Genomic DNA, 20,317 nt, shown 5'->3' on the forward strand with positions numbered 1-20,317 from the left:
CTCGCTCCTGCCCTTCTCCATGACCAAGACTCCCTTCTCCTCTGCAGCAGCCAGGACCTGTTTCTCTCCTTAACGACATCTCTGTACTTCCTACCTTCTTTGATGTGGCCTCTTCTCTCTATTAGTGGACTTTGTTCTCTTAGTCTTCAGGGATTAGGTGAACCTAGGCTCCTCTTACTCTGCCACCGTCTTCCTTTCTCTTAAGATATTTTTCTAAGATTCCCTTCAATTACAAATTATTACAACTGGCAGGAACGCCTTTTCAGAATTTCCCCTCAAGCTAGGGGAAAAGAAAAACTTGCAAGCAGAGAGACAATGTGATTTGAAGTATAATAGCTGAAAAATTAGAAATAGTTTAATAACCAAAATCTGACCTTTTACCTGATCTCCATTAACTGAAATTCTTAAAGAAATAGGCAGCTTTGAGTATTTTTTAATCAATCTAATACTCAATCTTTATTCTGTTTTCATCAGTGAGGAAATAAAGAGAACATTATGGAATCATTTTTAATCTTTTCATTAGAAAACCAAATGTACTATCCTTTGGCATTCTTTAAATTGAATATAACCTTCTCCTTTATCTTACTCCAAGCTTGTTTATGTGGGCAGATAAGTAAGACCACCTCGTCTTTACGTTGTGCCACAAAGCTTTCCCATATCATACAAACAGGCTTTGAAATTTTTTTTTTTTTTTTTTTTGGAACTTAAACTGATTATCTACTACTTGTCTCTGATAACTCCATTAAATAAAACCTGATAATTTACAGCTGTATTCTGGAAATAATGTAATAAATGTTTATTCCATTAATTATGTATTGAGCTATTAAAGTACATATCTTTCTATTTAAACTAAAAGAAGATGGATAAAGACAACTGAGTTTTCTGAGAATGTAGGATCTGTGCCAAGAATAGGATCAACACGAGTGCTATACACAAGAACCAGGTCAAAAGAGTATCGAATTGTGAGTTGCAATTTTGGATTAGCAAGATTTCAAAACAGGAAAGCTGAAGGCCCAGAGTTCATCTTTTCCGTCCTAGATGGTGAAATTTACGGATGAGTCTACACTTTATAACAAGTTCATAAAACATAATGAAGTAAATAGTAGACAGCAGATCCTACAACCAAGATCTGATGAAAATGGATATGCGAGGCACTGAGTGAGAGACTAGAGATATGAATGGAGAAAAGAAATAGGACTCTAGCTTTTTGAGCCTAATTTCTCATTGGATCAGGGAGTCAGCAAGGCATAAGTTGGTAAAAGTCTCCTTTTTAAGAAGCAAAAAATGTCTACAGGAGTAAGGTTAAGCTCTACTACAGTGACTTTTATTATTACATAAGTGAGTGGTAATTCACCAGAGGACTAGGGAAGATGTCTCATAAAATTTGATTGGACAGTGACATAAGGATAGACATATAGATCAATGTATTAGAACTGACAATCTAAAAAGAAAATGCTACATTATGGTGAACTGACGTATAACGAGGGTATAAAAAAATTAAATGGAATAAGAATAGTCTTTTTAACAAATGGTACTAGGACAAATGGATATCCACATGCAAAGTAATAAAATTAGACCTCTACCTCATGGCATATATACAAAATTTACTCAAAACATAAGAGGTAAAACTATAAAACTCTTAGAAAAAAAACATAGGTGTATCATTTGTGACTGGATTTGGCAACAGTTTCTTAGATATGACACCAAAAGACAAAAAAAGATTAAGTATACTTCATCAAAATTAAACACGTCTTTGCTTCAAACATCACCATCAATAAAGCGAAAAGTCAAGCTACTGAATAAGAGAAAAGATTTGAAAATCTTATATCTGATAAGGGATCTGTATTTAGGATACGCAAATAACTCTTACAATAATGAAAAGACAATCCAATAAAGAAATGGACAAAATAATTGATTCGGTCTTTAAGGAAGATATAGAAATGGATAATAACACACGTAAAAAGATGAGATGCTCAACTCAACATAATTAAATTTTTGTGGGTTTTTTTTTTTTTACATTTAATTTGTTTATTTGACAGACAGAGAGAACACAAGCAGGGGGAGCTGCAGAGGGAGAGGGAGAAGCAGGCCCTCTGCTGAGCAGGGAGCCTAATGCAAGGCTTGATGCTGGAGGCATCACAATTCCAGACTTCAAGCTCTATGACAAAGCTGTCATCATCAAGACAGTGTAGTACTGGCACAAAAACAGACACATAGATCAATGAAACAGAATAGAGAGCCCAGAAAGGGACCCTCAAGTCTATGGTCAACTGATCTTCAACAAAGCAGGAAAGAATGCCCAATGGAAAAAAGACAGTCTCTTCAACAAATGGTGCCATGGGCGCCTGGGTGGCTCAGTGGGTTAAAGCCTCTGCCTTCGGCTTGGGTCATGATTCCAGGGTCCTGGGATCGAGCCCCACATCGGGCTCTCTGCTCAGCAGGAAGCCTGCTTCCTCCTCTCTTCTCTCCCTGCCTGCCTCTCTGACTACTTGTAATCTCTGTCTATCAAATAAATAAATAAAATCTTAAAAAAAAAAAAAACAAATGGTGCCGGGAAAATTGAACAGCCACAAGCAGAAGAATGAAACTGGACCATCTCCTTATACCACACCCAAAAATAGACTCCAAATGGATGAAGGACCTCAATGTGAGAGACAGGAATCCATCATAATCCTTCAGGAGAACACAGATGGCAACCTCTTTGACCTCAGTCGCAAGAACTTCTTCCTAGAAACATCCCCAAAAGCAAGGGGCGCAAGGGCAAAAAATGAACTATCGGGACTTCGTCAAGAGCAAAAGCTTTTGCACAGCAAAGGAAACAGTTAACACAACCAAAAGACAACTGACAAAATGGGAGACGATATTTGCAAATGACATATCAGATATAGGGCTAGTATCCAAAGTCTATAAAGAACTTATCATACTCAACACTTAAAGAACAAATAATCCAATCAGGAAATGGGCAGAGGACAGGAACAGACATTTCTGCAAAGAAGACACCCAAATGGCCAACAGACAGATGAAAAAGTGCTCAACATCACTTGGCACCAAGGAAATACAAATCAAAACTATACTGAGATACCATCTCACACTAGTCAGAATGGCTAAAATTAACAAGTCAGGAAACATCAGGTGTTGGCAAGGATGTGAAGAAAAGGGAACCCTCCTACACTGTTGGTGGGAATGTAAGCTGGTGCAGCCACTCTGGAAAACAGCATGGAGGTTCCTCAAGAAATTGAAAATAGAGCTACCTTATGACCCAGCAACCACATTACTGAGTATTTACCCTAAAGATACAAATGTAGGTATCCAAAGGGGCACGTGTACCCGAATGTTTATAGCAGCAATGTCCACAATAGCCAAACGATGGAAAGAACCTAGATGTCCATCAACAGATGAATGAATAAAGAAGATGTGGTATATATACACAATGGACTACTATGCAGCCATCAAAAGAAACGAAATCTTGCCATTTGCAATGATGTGGATGGAACTAAAGGGAGGGTATTATGCTGAGTGAGACAAGTCAATCAGAGAAAGACAATTATGATATGCGCTCTCTGATATGAGGAATTTGAGAGGCAACATGGGGGTTTGGGGGAGTAGGGAAGGAAAAATTGAAACAAGATGGGACTGGGGAGGGAGACAAACTCTTAATCTCAGGAAACAAACTGAGGGTTGCTGGAGGGGGGGAGGTGCAAGGGATGGGGTGGCTGGGTGATGAACATGGGGAGGGTATATGCTATGCTGAGGGCTGTGAATTCTTGAAGACCGATGAATCACAGACCTGTACCCCTGAAACAAATAATACATTATATGTTAATTTAAAAAAAAAAAAGACTGAGAGATGGTGAAATCAACCCAATTAACTGAGAGGATACAAATGTGATGGCAGGGAAATAAAAACAGATGTCTAGACAAGAACTAAATGAACGTTCACAGCAGCATTGTTAATGGCCAAAAAGTGGAAACAACCCAAAGGTGCATCAAATGATGAATGATCAAGGGTTTTAGCCCCCAGTGGAGTACTGTTTGATAATAAGGAATGAAGCACTGATATATGCTATGACACAGATGAACCCCAAAAACATTAAGCGAAGGAAGCTAGTCGCAAAGGACCACACACTGTGTGATTCCTATACATAAGAAATATTCAGAATGGGCAACTCTACAGAGGCGGGAAGTAGACTGGTGGTTGCCTGAGCCTGGGGGCAACGATTAAGGGTTTCTTTTCAGGGTCATTAAAATGTTCTACTTGATGGCAGTAATGGTTGCTCAACTCTATCAATATACTCAGAAACATTGAACTACACATATTAAATGGGTGAATTGTATGGAATGTGTATTCTATCTCAATAAAGCTTTAAAAAAAATCCAATGGCAACACCTAGATAATTTTCTTAATTCTCTCTTTTGGGTGTATACATGATCTAAATATTTCTGTGCATTTATTATATATTGAAGAGGAAAAGAAAACAAAGGAAATGTCTAAGTTCAACTGGTTTGGGAAATCACTTTTCTATACAAGTTATCCTGAAATCAGTACAGATTCTGTATCCATTCAAAAGAGTGGAGATGAAAAATAAGACAAGTTTCTGGAACATTCTATTAAACATTATCTTCTGCTTTTACACGGCTTAGCTCATCACGATAACAGAGATATCATTAAAAAACATTGTTTAGCGCACCTGGGTGGCTCAGTTGGTTAAGCATCCAACTGGGGATTTTAGCTCAGGTCATGATCTTATGGGTCATGGAATCAAGCCAGCATGGGGCTCTTTCTGGGAAGGGGTCTGTTTGAAATTCTCTCCATCTCCCTCTGCCTCTCCGACCCCCACCCCCACCACAAATAAATAAATAAGTCTTTTAGAAAAATTATTTAGTAGGAAAAAAGTCCCAATTTCTGTGAGGAATGACGTGTAAGTTTCAACTTTCCTAAGGGTAACAACTATAAGAGAAAAATGTATAACACAAATAACAGAATGAGAGTCAAAGTTTAAGAAATAAGTACATTGTGGGGATACTAAAATTATATTAAATTAATTATAATGAAAATACAGAAGGAAGTGGTCCATGGAAATAAGCATCCTAAAACACTTCATATTATTTAACCAACTACAGATTAACTTGACATGTGACATTTCATACATACCTGATTCCTACTCTGAGCCAGTTTTTTCTTTAAGTCCTGTACCTCATCTTCTAAATTCGTACGACAACGTGATGTCTCCTCCAGTGAAGCCTCTGACATAGATAGTTTTTTTAGGGTATCGGCCAGTTCTTCTTGAAGTTGTCTCACAGCGACCTAATAAGACATTTCTGTTACTGGTTTTATAAATCATCTTACTATTAAATTATGTTAACAACATATAACTTTAACCTATGTACTCGGAAAATTTCAGTACAAACATCAGTTCATCTCCTTTTCCTATCATGTACACATTATGGCTGTTTAATGAATTTGGTTAAAGACACAAAAAGATGTTATCCTGCCTAGTCAGTATTATGTTACTGAGATAATTAGTTCAGCCCCACTATCCATTCCTTGTGGATGAATTTTCGCAAAGCTTCCCAATCGACTGAAGTCTCAAGAACAAATGGGTATATAGGTGGGACTAACACTGGTAAATTCTACCGTATGAAATGTTTTCCCTCTTCTTTATTAGAGGCTTCAGTTAATGTCAGAGTTCCTCACATGTTCAATCCTCTGCTCAAACCCTTTTAACAGATAACTATCTCAGAACATAAGTGAAGTCATTCTAATGGCCTTCAAGACCCTAGATGACCTGGCTTTCACCTCTCCCCCTGACCTCCATTCCTGCTACACAAGAATCCTGCCACCCCTCATTAATCTGAAAATGGAGATCCAATGCCCAATTAATAAATTACAGAGCTACAATTCTCCTTGTGTTGGACAAACTTATGCCCAAATGATAGTAATTGAGCTTTGAAATGAGCAAATTATTTGTAAAATTGCTTAAAAAATTATAAATAGCAGTGGGAAGATTAAATCAAATATAGTTTTGCTAAAGCTCATCACAGTTGTCCCAAATTATGATTTAATGAAAAGTAAGGGCCTTCAAAGGATTAAAAGGTCATAAGAATACATGATTTCAGACTAAAAATTCAAATTTATATAAATAGGAATAAAATTATGCCAGCCTAAAATGTATATAAAGCTACCATGTATAGTTTGTATAAATGTATAAATGTTTCAAAGTATATATGTATATGTATATATACATATATTTATGCTTATATATATATATATACTTATACTTATGTATATATGTATAAAAAGTACTGAGATACTGTACATCCTAGGATAACATCCTAGCCCAAAGCCAGCCTCAATAGCCCAACATGTGCATGAACGAGGTTTTAGAAGATTCTAGTTCCCAGCTTCCAGTCATCCCAGGTGATGCCAAATGAAGAAGAAATGAGTTGGCCTTACTCAGCCTTGTCCAAAGATTTGTGAACAAGATAAATGCTGTTTTGAGCCACTAGGTTATGAGATGGTTTATTATACAGCAATAAATAACTGAAACAGACACTGATATTAAAATGGGATGCTGCCATTAAAAATAACCCAAAAAACTAAAACTAAACCTTCTTTGAACCAGGTGGTGGGTGGAACCTGAAAGAAGACTGAGAGTGAGAAGCAGAGAAGAGTAAGAATGAAAACCAAAAGGGCTTCCAATGACTGTTTGCGGAAACCTGACGGCCCTTGAAGAGGCTTACAGCAAAGGCTTCTAGACAAGTGAAGAAAATGACACTAGAGGGAAAAGGAACTCGTGCCACAAACCACTTGAAAGTAAAACTGACAGGAGAGAGAAGCTAAAGAAAGACTATTCAATATGAAGGAACCAGGACTTACTGGGTTCATCTACCTGTTCCTCATTTACAGCCTCTCCACATGCTGTATTGTCAAATAACGCTAAAATAAAGAAATGGCTTCTGAGATAAAAGCAAATCCTGGAAGACACGGCCTATGGGTGAAGCCAAAACTATAAACCCTTTATTAAGACTTGAGAAGGATTTAAGATGTGCCTCAAATTTCTTTAAGGATCTTAAGAGTATGAGAATTTGAAAGGCATTGTCAAATGAGAGCTGCACAGGAAACCTGAGGTGAAAAGCTTATCTCAAAAAGACCCAGGAGAATGGCTTTTCTAATGGCATGAAATCCAATCATATTCACGGAAAACTCAAAAAACGAAGAGAATTATAGTAGCAAAAACAGTGTTTGCGAGCTTGGACTAAAAGAGACCAAGATAGTACAAACTAAAAATAGGCCATTGAGTCTTAGAAGTCCCACCAGGAGGAAGCAGGCTGAAAAAGCAGCTACAAACACAGGTCATTCCTTAGGAAAAGGACAGAACCAAGAGCTCAAAGAGTAAAGCAAACAGCCATGGAGAAGCATTCGGGTGGTTAGGACCAAGTCCTAACTGAAGAACTGACAGCATGCTTCAGGGTGTGTTTCAAAACTGCTATGGACTAGTGTGCCTCCCATCTGCTTTCAATGGGAGAGTCCTCAGCAGGTTAGCAGAGTGTTCCATTTTGAGTGGTAGAGAACTGTCTTCCTTAATTCACAAGGGTTCACTTGCACTCAAGGGACTATACTTCAGGCACCTTATCCCTGCTGTACCTGACTAAGATGATAAGATGTTGGACTCAGGCCTAAACCCAGTGCCAGGAGAACTGAGATTTATGGGAGGTATGGTGGGGAGGTGAGTGTATTTTTCATGTGGGAGGAATATAAAAAATTGTGGCTAGTGGGTAAATCACGCTGCTTTTTAAATGTGTGCATAGGTTTTTGTGTTTTTTTTTTTTACCTATTTTTAATTAACTTATTTATTTTTTCAACGTAACAGTATTCATTGTTTTTGCACAACACCCAGTGCTCCATGCAATACGTGCCCTCCCTATTATCCACCACCTGGTTCCCCCAACCTCCCACCCCTGCCCCTTCAAAACCCTCAGGTTGTTTTTCAGAGTCCATTGTCGCCTATGGTTCGCCTCCCCTTCCAATTTCCCTCAACTTCCTTCTCCTCTCCATCTCCCAAGGTCCTCCATGTTATTTGTTATGCTCCACAAATAAGTGAAATCATATGATACTTGACTCTCTCTGCTTGACCTATTTCACTCAGCATAATCACTTCCAGTCCCGTCCATGTTGCTCCAAAAGTTGGGTATTCATCTGTCCTTTTTTTTCTTTTTAATAAACATATAATGTATTTTTATCCTCAGGGGTACAGGTCTGTGAATCACCAGGTTTACACACTTCACAGCACTCACGATAGCACATACCCTCCCCAATGTCCATAACCCCCTCCCCCTCTCCCAACCCCACCTCCCCCCAGCAACCCCCAACATGGGGGGTTAGGGGGATAGGAGAAGAATAAATGAAACAAGATGGGATTGGGAGGGAGAAAAACCATAAGTGACTCTTAATCTCATAGGTTTTACATATTCATTCCATTAAAAAAAAAAAAAAAAAGACCATGGGCCTATCTTAGTGACTTTCTCCTAACACAATATGGTGAATTGTGAGCATCACAATGTGTATTCCAAGGCTAGGTTGCAAAAGACAATAGAGCTTCTGCCTTGCTCTGCAGCTCAGGCAGCTTTGTTGGAATTGAGCCCCCCATCTTGTAAGAAAGTTCAGGCCACAAAGAGTCCAGGTGTGCCTTCAGTGTTTCGGGGGTGTTTCGGGTGCCTGCCCCAACGATAGCCCTAGGCAATAGCCAGCATCAACACCACCAGATGTGAGTGAACAAATCTTCAAACAGGTCCAGCCCCAAGCCTTTCAGCTGCCCCACCTGAAGCTAGGGGAAGAGAAACAAGCTGTCCTGGCCACGCTTTTCCTAACAGTAGATTTGTCAACAAAATAAATGTTATTTATTTAAGCCACTAAACGTTGGGGAGTTCGTTAAGAAAAAACAAACAGATAGAAAAACGGATGACAAGAAGAGTTAATAAGATACATAATTTATACAGTAGAAACTAGTCTCCATTAAAGTGGGAAGTAATAAATGTTAAGATTAATTTTTTTTAATTTTTTAAAATTTATTCATTTGGGAGAGATATGGAGAGACAGAGCACAAGCAGGGGGAGAGGCAGAGGAGAGGGAGAAGCAGACTCCCTGCTGAGCTGGGAGCCTGACATGGGACTCGATCCCAGGACCTGGAGACCATGACCTGAGCCGAAGGCAGACATTTAACCATCTGAGCCACCCAGGTGCTCCTAAGCTTAATTTAATAATGACAAACAGTGCTAATCAGAAGAAGCCCATAACCAGAAGCAAGATCTAAGAGGTTTTTCTTTCCGTTTTCCCCCATTTAGGATGTCATTACCTGTGCATTTTTTATATATGACCTTTATTATGTTGAAGTATGTTCCTTCTAAACCTACTGTGTTGAGGGGTTTTGTTTGTTTGTTTGTTTGTTTGTTTAAGATTTTATTTACTTATTTGACAGAGATCACAAGTAGGCAGAGAGGCAGGCAGAGAGAGAAAGGAAGAAGCAGGCTCCCTGCATAGCAGAGAGCCCGATGTGGGGCTCGATCTCAGGACCCTGGGATCATGACCTGAACTGAAGGCAGAGGCTTTAACCCACTGAGCCACCCAGGTGCCCCTGTTGAGGGTTTTTATCATGAATTGATGTTTTACTTTGTTATCATGAATAGATGTTGCACTTTGTCAAATGCTATTTTTTTTAAAAGATTTTATTTATTTATTTGACAGACAGAGATCACAAGTAGGCAGAGAGGCAGGCAGAGAGGTGGGGGGGAAGCGGGCTCCCTGCCGAGCAGGGAGCCCGATGTGGGGCTTGATCCCAGGACCCTGAGATCATGACCTGAGCCAAAGGCAGAGGATTTAACCCACTGAGCCACCCAGGTGCCCCTCAAATGTTTTTTCTACATCTTTTGAAATGATCAGATGATTCTTCTCCTTTTATTAATTTAGTGTATCACAATGATTGATTTGCTGATATTAAAACACCCCCATAACCTAGGAATAAATCCCATTTGATCATCGTGATGATTTTTTTAATGTATTGTTGGATTCCGTTTGCGAGTATTTTGTTGAGGATTTTTGCGTCCATGTTCACCAAAGAGATTGGCTTAGAGTTCTTTTTGGGGTGTCTTTGTCTCATTTTGGTATCAGGGTAATACTGGCCTCATAGAATGAATTTGGAGTTTTTCCTTCCTTTTCTGTTTTTTTGAATAGTTTGAGAATAGATACTAACTCTTCCTTTAAATGCTCGGTATAGTTTGCCTCTGGTCCTGGACTTGTGTTTGTTCATAGTTTTTGGATTAATGATTCAATTTTTTTGCTGGTTTTCAGTCTGTTCAAATTTTCTATTCTTGTTTCAGTTCTGGTAATTTATATGTTTCTAGGAATTTGTCCATTTCTTCTACATTGTCCACATTGCTGGCATATAGTTGTTCATGATATCCTTTTATAATTGTCTGCATTTCTGTGGTGTTGGTTGTTATTTCTCCTCTCTCATCTGTGATATTATTTGGGTCCTTCTTCTCTTCTTTCTGATAGCTCTGGCTAAAGCTTTATCGGTTTTATTCATTTTTTCAAAGAACCAGCTCCTGGTTTCATTGATCTCTTCTATTTTTGTCTTTTTAAAGTTTCTATAGTGTTTTCTTCTGCTCTAATTTTTAAAAAAAAAAATTTATTTGAGAGAAAGAGAAAGTGGGGAGAGGGTCAAATGGAGAGGGAATGAGAGAATCCTCAAGTAGACTCCCCACTAAGTACAGAGCCAAAAGCAGGGCTCAATCCCAGGACTCTGAGATCACGACCTGAGCTGAAATCAAGAGTCTGCTGCTTAACCAACTGAGCTACCCACTACTACTACTGCTCTAATTTTTATTATCTCCGTCCTTCTGCTGACTTCAGGCTTCATTTCTTGTTCTTTTTCTAGCTTCTTTAGGTGAAGGTTAGGCTGTTTTTAGATTTTTCTTCTTTCTTGACGTAGGCCTGTATTGCTATATACTTCCGTCTTAGAACCATATTTACTGTATCTCAAAAGTTTGGGCAATTGTGTTTTCATTTTCATTTGCTTCCATGTATTTTTTAAAAATTTATTCTTTTATTTCCTTTTGGTCCATTCATTGTTTAGTAGAATGTTACTTAACCCACATGTATTTGTGGTCTTTCAGAGTGTTTCCTGTGGCTGACTTCTAATTTAATAGTATTGTGATCAGAAAAGGTGCATGGTATGACTTCAGTCTTCTTGTATTTATTAAGACCGGTGTTGTGGGGATTATGGAGGGCACATATTGCATGGAGCACTGGGTGTGGTGCATAAACAATGAAGTTGGGAACACTGAAAAAAAAAATAAAGTTAAATTTTAAAAAAAGACTTATTTTGTGGCCTAATATGTGATCTATTCTACAGAATGTTCCAGAATGTGGATTCTGTTGTTTAAGGATGGAATATTTTGAATATATCTCTTTAGTCCATCTAGTCCAGTGCATCATATAAAGCCACCGTTTCCTTGTTGAATTTCTGATCTGTCCATTGATGTAAGTGGTGTGTGAAAGTACGCAACTATTGGTTATTTCTATTCCTTCCTAAAATATCTGAATTGTACATTGTCTTCATGGATACCTTTGCAATTAGGAATAAAAGCAATGAATTTCATTTAAAACATATATAATAAAATTAAAGGGCCCTAGTATTATTGTATTATTATCAATTAGTTCTTTTATGTTAGTCATTAATTGTTTTATGTACTTGGGTGATCCCATGTTGGGTGCATAAATATTTACAATTCATAGCTCTTCTTCCTGTCAGACTGTCCTCTTTATTATGATATAGTGCTCTTGTCTCTTACTACAGTCTTTCTTTTAGACTCTCTTTTGTCCAATTTAAGTCTTACTATTCTGACTTTCTTCTGATATCCATTTGCAGGATACATGTTTTTTCCATCCCCTGACTTCCAATCTGCAAGTGTCCTTATGACAAAAATAAAACTCTTGCAAGCAGCTTATACATGGGTCTTGTTTCTTCTTCTCCTTCTCCTTCTCCTTCTTCTTTAATCCACTCTGACATCCTGTGTCTTTTGATTGGAGCACTTACCCCATTTATATCCAAAGTAATTATCGATAGATATGTATTTGTCATTTTACTACTTGCTTTGTGGTTGTTTCTGGAGATTTTCTCTGATCATTTTTTGTGTCTTCGATGTTTTACTGGTTTTAGTGATATATTTGGATTTCTTTCTCCTCTTTGAGTGTTTATCAGTGGTTTTGATTTCTTTTTAGAGAGGGCACAAGTGGAGTGGGGAGAGGGAAAGAGAATCTTAAGCAGACTCCATGGCCGGAATAGAGTGCAGTGCAGGGATCAATCTCACAACCCTGAGATTATGACCTGAGCTGAAATCAAGTCAGATGCTTAACCAACTAAGCCACCCAGGCACCACTATTAGTGGTTTCTGATATGTAATTTGTATATAACCACTTCTGCATATAGCCGTCTATATTAAGCTGCTGGTCTTTCAGTTTGAGCCCATTCTTTTCTCTTCTCCCCATGATTTAGGTAAGGTATTATATCTTATATCCTTCTTTCCTGAGTTCCTTATTTTTTATATAAATGTTCATTTTTTGCTACTTTTGTGTTTCCTGCCTTATACTGTCACATTTGGTCTCTTCTTTCCACTCAAAGAGTCCCCTTTAATAGTTCTTGTGGCAGTCACAAACTCCTTTAGTTTTTAATCCGGGAAACTCTATATCTCCTATTCTGAGTAATAGGCTTGCTGGATAGAGTATTTTTGGCTACAGATTTTTCCCATTCACCACATTGAATAGATAATACCACTCCCTTCTGGCTTGCAAAGTTTCTGCTGAAAAACTTCCTGCTAGCCTTAAGGGGTTTCCCCTGGAAGTTACTGACTTGCTTTCCTGCTTTTAAGATGTTTTCTTTATCAGTATATTTTGAAAATTCAATTACAGTAGGTCTTGGTGTTGGCCTACTATTGTTGATTTTGATAGTTTTCGGTGTCTCCTGGATCTTGATGTCTGTTGCCTTCCCTAGATTAGGGAAGTTTTCTGCTATTATTTCTAGAAACAAGTTTTCTTACACCTTTTTTCTCCCTTCTTCTACTGGGACTCCTATAACATGAACGTTATTATATTTGATGGAGTCACTGAGTTCCCTAGGTCTGGTCTCATTTTGCATAATTCTTCTTTCTCTCCCTTCTTTGGCTTCATTGCTTTCCATTAATTTGACTTCTAAGTTGTTAATTTGTTCCTCTGTTTTTTTCCAGCCTGCTGTTCATTTCATTAGGTGTGCTTCTTGTCTCATTTATTCCATTCTTCATCTCTGATTCTTTTTTAACTCTTTTATCTCTGTTGTAAGGGTCTCACTGATGTTGTCCATCCTTTTCTCAAGTCCGGTGAGTATCCCTATGATCACTGCTTTAAATCCTCCATCAGCCATGATATTTACGTCTGTCTCACTTAAATCTCTGGACCCGTGGCCTTATCCTGTTCTCTCATTTGAGACAAATTCCTCTGTTTTCTCATTTTATCTAAGTGTCTACCAGCTTCTCTGTGTTAGAAAAGCCAGTTACATCATCTGCTCCCAAAAGTAATGGACTTATGTAAAAAGACATCATGTAGTGCCCAGGGTCTCGTGCTTAGGGGAGTATCTAGTGTGTGCTGCATGCACTCTGCTGTTGTGTTCTGGCTGCTCTATCCTTCAGGCCAGATATCTGCAGAGGCTCTCCCTAAGCGCTGTGGGCAGTGTTTGGTACCTGGCCTGAAGGTAGCAACTTTGAACTAGGTGTGCTCTGGTGTGCTTGTGAAATGAGACCTGTCACCACCTCCACTGGAACTGAGGCCCTCCCGAATCTGGTCAGATGTGGTGTGGGCAGGGGCTTGTGCTGATTTTCTGGGGGAAAGGCCTGCTGTGGTGGAACTGAGGCAAGAATGATTGAGCAGGGCAGTTCCACTGGAGTGCAAAGCGAGGGTGCTCGGTGTAAGCAGATTAGGCAGCCAGTGTCCGAGCTGCACTGCTTCCCACAGATGGCTCTCTGCTTGTGCTGAGAGGCAGTGGAGGGAAATGGCCTTTGTTCCCATAGAGGGGTCTCTGTGAACACTGCCTCTCAGGGAAATGCTCTGAGAAGAGTAATTTCCCTACTGTATGCCCCAGACAGCATTCAGATCACTGTTTCCATGCTGTATGTTCCCGGGTTGTTTGCCTGCCTTCTCTCCAAGAGCAGCACAGCGCCCTACAGGCTCTATCCCAGCCAAGCCCAGTGACCTTTATAAGTCCAGGTTTTAAGTCCCCCTGGTTGTAAGAACTCATGAAATTAAGCTCCTTTCACTTTCCAGTGTAGCCAGTGGCTACAGGGAAATGTTCTCTTTGTGCAGTCCCATGTCTCGCTCCTGCCCTTCTCCATGACCAAGACTCCCTTCTCCTCTGCAGCAGCCAGGACCTGTTTCTCTCCTTAACGACATCTCTGTACTTCCTACCTTCTTTGATGTGGCCTCTTCTCTCTATTAGTGGACTTTGTTCTCTTAGTCTTCAGGGATTAGGTGAACCTAGGCTCCTCTTACTCTGCCACCGTCTTCCTTTCTCTTAAGATATTTTTCTAAGATTCCCTTCAATTACAAATTATTACAACTGGCAGGAACGCCTTTTCAGAATTTCCCCTCAAGCTAGGGGAAAAGAAAAACTTGCAAGCAGAGAGACAATGTGATTTGAAGTATAATAGCTGAAAAATTAGAAATAGTTTAATAACCAAAATCTGACCTTTTACCTGATCTCCATTAACTGAAATTCTTAAAGAAATAGGCAGCTTTGAGTATTTTTTAATCAATCTAACACTCAATCTTTATTCTGTTTTCATCAGTGAGGAAATAAAGAGAACATTATGGAATCATTTTTAATCTTTTCATTAGAAAACCAAATGTACTATCCTTTGGCATTCTTTAAATTGAATATAACCTTCTCCTTTATCTTACTCCAAGCTTGTTTATGTGGGCAGATAAGTAAGACCACCTCGTCTTTACGTTGTGCCACAAAGCTTTCCCATATCATACAAACAGGCTTTGAAATTTTTTTTTTTTTTTTTTGGAACTTAAACTGATTATCTACTACTTGTCTCTGATAACTCCATTAAATAAAACCTGATAATTTACAGCTGTATTCTGGAAATAATGTAATAAATGTTTATTCCATTAATTATGTATTGAGCTATTAAAGTACATATCTTTCTATTTAAACTAAAAGAAGATGGATAAAGACAACTGAGTTTTCTGAGAATGTAGGATCTGTGCCAAGAATAGGATCAACACGAGTGCTATACACAAGAACCAGGTCAAAAGAGTATCGAATTGTGAGTTGCAATTTTGGATTAGCAAGATTTCAAAACAGGAAAGCTGAAGGCCCAGAGTTCATCTTTTCCGTCCTAGATGGTGAAATTTACGGATGAGTCTACACTTTATAACAAGTTCATAAAACATAATGAAGTAAATAGTAGACAGCAGATCCTACAACCAAGATCTGATGAAAATGGATATGCGAGGCACTGAGTGAGAGACTAGAGATATGAATGGAGAAAAGAAATAGGACTCTAGCTTTTTGAGCCTAATTTCTCATTGGATCAGGGAGTCAGCAAGGCATAAGTTGGTAAAAGTCTCCTTTTTAAGAAGCAAAAAATGTCTACAGGAGTAAGGTTAAGCTCTACTACAGTGACTTTTATTATTACATAAGTGAGTGGTAATTCACCAGAGGACTAGGGAAGATGTCTCATAAAATTTGATTGGACAGTGACATAAGGATAGACATATAGATCAATGTATTAGAACTGACAATCTAAAAAGAAAATGCTACATTATGGTGAACTGACGTATAACGAGGGTATAAAAAAATTAAATGGAATAAGAATAGTCTTTTTAACAAATGGTACTAGGACAAATGGATATCCACATGCAAAGTAATAAAATTAGACCTCTACCTCATGGCATATATACAAAATTTACTCAAAACATAAGAGGTAAAACTATAAAACTCTTAGAAAAAAAACATAGGTGTATCATTTGTGACTGGATTTGGCAACAGTTTCTTAGATATGACACCAAAAGACAAAAAAAGATTAAGTATACTTCATCAAAATTAAACACGTCTTTGCTTCAAACATCACCATCAATAAAGCGAAAAGTCAAGCTACTGAATAAGAGAAAAGATTTGAAAATCTTATATCTGATAAGGGATCTGTATTTAGGATACGCAAATAACTCTTACAATAATGAAAAGACAATCCAATAAAGAAATGGACAAAATAATTGATTCGGTCTTTAAGGAAGATATAGAAATGGATAATAACACACGTAAAAAGATGAGATGCTCAACTCAACATAATTAAATTTTTGTGGGTTTTTTTTTTTTTACATTTAATTTGTTTATTTGACAGACAGAGAGAACACAAGCAGGGGGAGCTGCAGAGGGAGAGGGAGAAGCAGGCCCTCTGCTGAGCAGGGAGCCTAATGCAAGGCTTGATGCTGGAGGCATCACAATTCCAGACTTCAAGCTCTATGACAAAGCTGTCATCATCAAGACAGTGTAGTACTGGCACAAAAACAGACACATAGATCAATGAAACAGAATAGAGAGCCCAGAAAGGGACCCTCAAGTCTATGGTCAACTGATCTTCAACAAAGCAGGAAAGAATGCCCAATGGAAAAAAGACAGTCTCTTCAACAAATGGTGCCATGGGCGCCTGGGTGGCTCAGTGGGTTAAAGCCTCTGCCTTCGGCTTGGGTCATGATTCCAGGGTCCTGGGATCGAGCCCCACATCGGGCTCTCTGCTCAGCAGGAAGCCTGCTTCCTCCTCTCTTCTCTCCCTGCCTGCCTCTCTGACTACTTGTAATCTCTGTCTATCAAATAAATAAATAAAATCTTAAAAAAAAAAAAAACAAATGGTGCCGGGAAAATTGAACAGCCACAAGCAGAAGAATGAAACTGGACCATCTCCTTATACCACACCCAAAAATAGACTCCAAATGGATGAAGGACCTCAATGTGAGAGACAGGAATCCATCATAATCCTTCAGGAGAACACAGACGGCAACCTCTTTGACCTCAGTCGCAAGAACTTCTTCCTAGAAACATCCCCAAAAGCAAGGGGCGCAAGGGCAAAAAATGAACTATCGGGACTTCGTCAAGAGCAAAAGCTTTTGCACAGCAAAGGAAACAGTTAACACAACCAAAAGACAACTGACAAAATGGGAGACGATATTTGCAAATGACATATCAGATATAGGGCTAGTATCCAAAGTCTATAAAGAACTTATCATACTCAACACTTAAAGAACAAATAATCCAATCAGGAAATGGGCAGAGGACAGGAACAGACATTTCTGCAAAGAAGACACCCAAATGGCCAACAGACAGATGAAAAAGTGCTCAACATCACTTGGCACCAAGGAAATACAAATCAAAACTATACTGAGATACCATCTCACACTAGTCAGAATGGCTAAAATTAACAAGTCAGGAAACATCAGGTGTTGGCAAGGATGTGAAGAAAAGGGAACCCTCCTACACTGTTGGTGGGAATGTAAGCTGGTGCAGCCACTCTGGAAAACAGCATGGAGGTTCCTCAAGAAATTGAAAATAGAGCTACCTTATGACCCAGCAACCACATTACTGAGTATTTACCCTAAAGATACAAATGTAGGTATCCAAAGGGGCACGTGTACCCGAATGTTTATAGCAGCAATGTCCACAATAGCCAAACGATGGAAAGAACCTAGATGTCCATCAACAGATGAATGAATAAAGAAGATGTGGTATATATACACAATGGACTACTATGCAGCCATCAAAAGAAACGAAATCTTGCCATTTGCAATGATGTGGATGGAACTAAAGGGAGGGTATTATGCTGAGTGAGACAAGTCAATCAGAGAAAGACAATTATGATATGCGCTCTCTGATATGAGGAATTTGAGAGGCAACATGGGGGTTTGGGGGAGTAGGGAAGGAAAAATTGAAACAAGATGGGACTGGGGAGGGAGACAAACTCTTAATCTCAGGAAACAAACTGAGGGTTGCTGGAGGGGGGGAGGTGCAAGGGATGGGGTGGCTGGGTGATGAACATGGGGAGGGTATATGCTATGCTGAGGGCTGTGAATTCTTGAAGACCGAGGAATCACAGACCTGTACCCCTGAAACAAATAATACATTATATGTTAATTTAAAAAAAAAAAAGACTGAGAGATGGTGAAATCAACCCAATTAACTGAGAGGATACAAATGTGATGGCAGGGAAATAAAAACAGATGTCTAGACAAGAACTAAATGAACGTTCACAGCAGCATTGTTAATGGCCAAAAAGTGGAAACAACCCAAAGGTGCATCAAATGATGAATGATCAAGGGTTTTAGCCCCCAGTGGAGTACTGTTTGATAATAAGGAATGAAGCACTGATATATGCTATGACACAGATGAACCCCAAAAACATTAAGCGAAGGAAGCTAGTCGCAAAGGACCACACACTGTGTGATTCCTATACATAAGAAATATTCAGAATGGGCAACTCTACAGAGGCGGGAAGTAGACTGGTGGTTGCCTGAGCCTGGGGGCAACGATTAAGGGTTTCTTTTCAGGGTCATTAAAATGTTCTACTTGATGGCAGTAATGGTTGCTCAACTCTATCAATATACTCAGAAACATTGAACTACACATATTAAATGGGTGAATTGTATGGAATGTGTATTCTATCTCAATAAAGCTTTAAAAAAAATCCAATGGCAACACCTAGATAATTTTCTTAATTCTCTCTTTTGGGTGTATACATGATCTAAATATTTCTGTGCATTTATTATATATTGAAGAGGAAAAGAAAACAAAGGAAATGTCTAAGTTCAACTGGTTTGGGAAATCACTTTTCTATACAAGTTATCCTGAAATCAGTACAGATTCTGTATCCATTCAAAAGAGTGGAGATGAAAAATAAGACAAGTTTCTGGAACATTCTATTAAACATTATCTTCTGCTTTTACACGGCTTAGCTCATCACGATAACAGAGATATCATTAAAAAACATTGTTTAGCGCACCTGGGTGGCTCAGTTGGTTAAGCATCCAACTGGGGATTTTAGCTCAGGTCATGATCTTATGGGTCATGGAATCAAGCCAGCATGGGGCTCTTTCTGGGAAGGGGTCTGTTTGAAATTCTCTCCATCTCCCTCTGCCTCTCCGACCCCCACCCCCACCACAAATAAATAAATAAGTCTTTTAGAAAAATTATTTAGTAGGAAAAAAGTCCCAATTTCTGTGAGGAATGACGTGTAAGTTTCAACTTTCCTAAGGGTAACTACTATAAGAGAAAAATGTATAACACAAATAACAGAATGAGAGTCAAAGTTTAAGAAATAAGTACATTGTGGGGATACTAAAATTATATTAAATTAATTATAATGAAAATACAGAAGGAAGTGGTCCATGGAAATAAGCATCCTAAAACACTTCATATTATTTAACCAACTACAGATTAACTTGACATGTGACATTTCATACATACCTGATTCCTACTCTGAGCCAGTTTTTTCTTTAAGTCCTGTACCTCATCTTCTAAATTCGTACGACAACGTGATGTCTCCTCCAGTGAAGCCTCTGACATAGATAGTTTTTTTAGGGTATCGGCCAGTTCTTCTTGAAGTTGTCTCACAGCGACCTAATAAGACATTTCTGTTACTGGTTTTATAAATCATCTTACTATTAAATTATGTTAACAACATATAACTTTAACCTATGTACTCGGAAAATTTCAGTACAAACATCAGTTCATCTCCTTTTCCTATCATGTACACATTATGGCTGTTTAATGAATTTGGTTAAAGACACAAAAAGATGTTATCCTGCCTAGTCAGTATTATGTTACTGAGATAATTAGTTCAGCCCCACTATCCATTCCTTGTGGATGAATTTTCGCAAAGCTTCCCAATCGACTGAAGTCTCAAGAACAAATGGGTATATAGGTGGGACTAACACTGGTAAATTCTACCGTATGAAATGTTTTCCCTCTTCTTTATTAGAGGCTTCAGTTAATGTCAGAGTTCCTCACATGTTCAATCCTCTGCTCAAACCCTTTTAACAGATAACTATCTCAGAACATAAGTGAAGTCATTCTAATGGCCTTCAAGACCCTAGATGACCTGGCTTTCACCTCTCCCCCTGACCTCCATTCCTGCTACACAAGAATCCTGCCACCCCTCATTAATCTGAAAATGGAGATCCAATGCCCAATTAATAAATTACAGAGCTACAATTCTCCTTGTGTTGGACAAACTT

At 38.6% G+C, this 20,317-nt stretch overlaps 1 protein-coding gene across 1 annotated transcript in view; it reads right to left on the bottom strand.

Annotated features, from left to right (window-relative positions):
* Positions 1–20,317, bottom strand: part of LOC123946516 (ankyrin repeat domain-containing protein 26-like) — a 166,323-nt gene that overhangs the window by 41,106 nt on the left and 104,900 nt on the right. The window contains 2 exon segments of the mRNA XM_046011878.1: positions 5,153–5,305; positions 19,548–19,700. Of these exon segments, the coding sequence (XP_045867834.1) occupies positions 5,153–5,305; positions 19,548–19,700 (306 nt within the window).

Source organism: Meles meles, chromosome 7 (assembly GCF_922984935.1).
Source record: "Meles meles chromosome 7, mMelMel3.1 paternal haplotype, whole genome shotgun sequence".
Lineage (NCBI taxonomy): Eukaryota > Metazoa > Chordata > Mammalia > Carnivora > Mustelidae > Meles > Meles meles.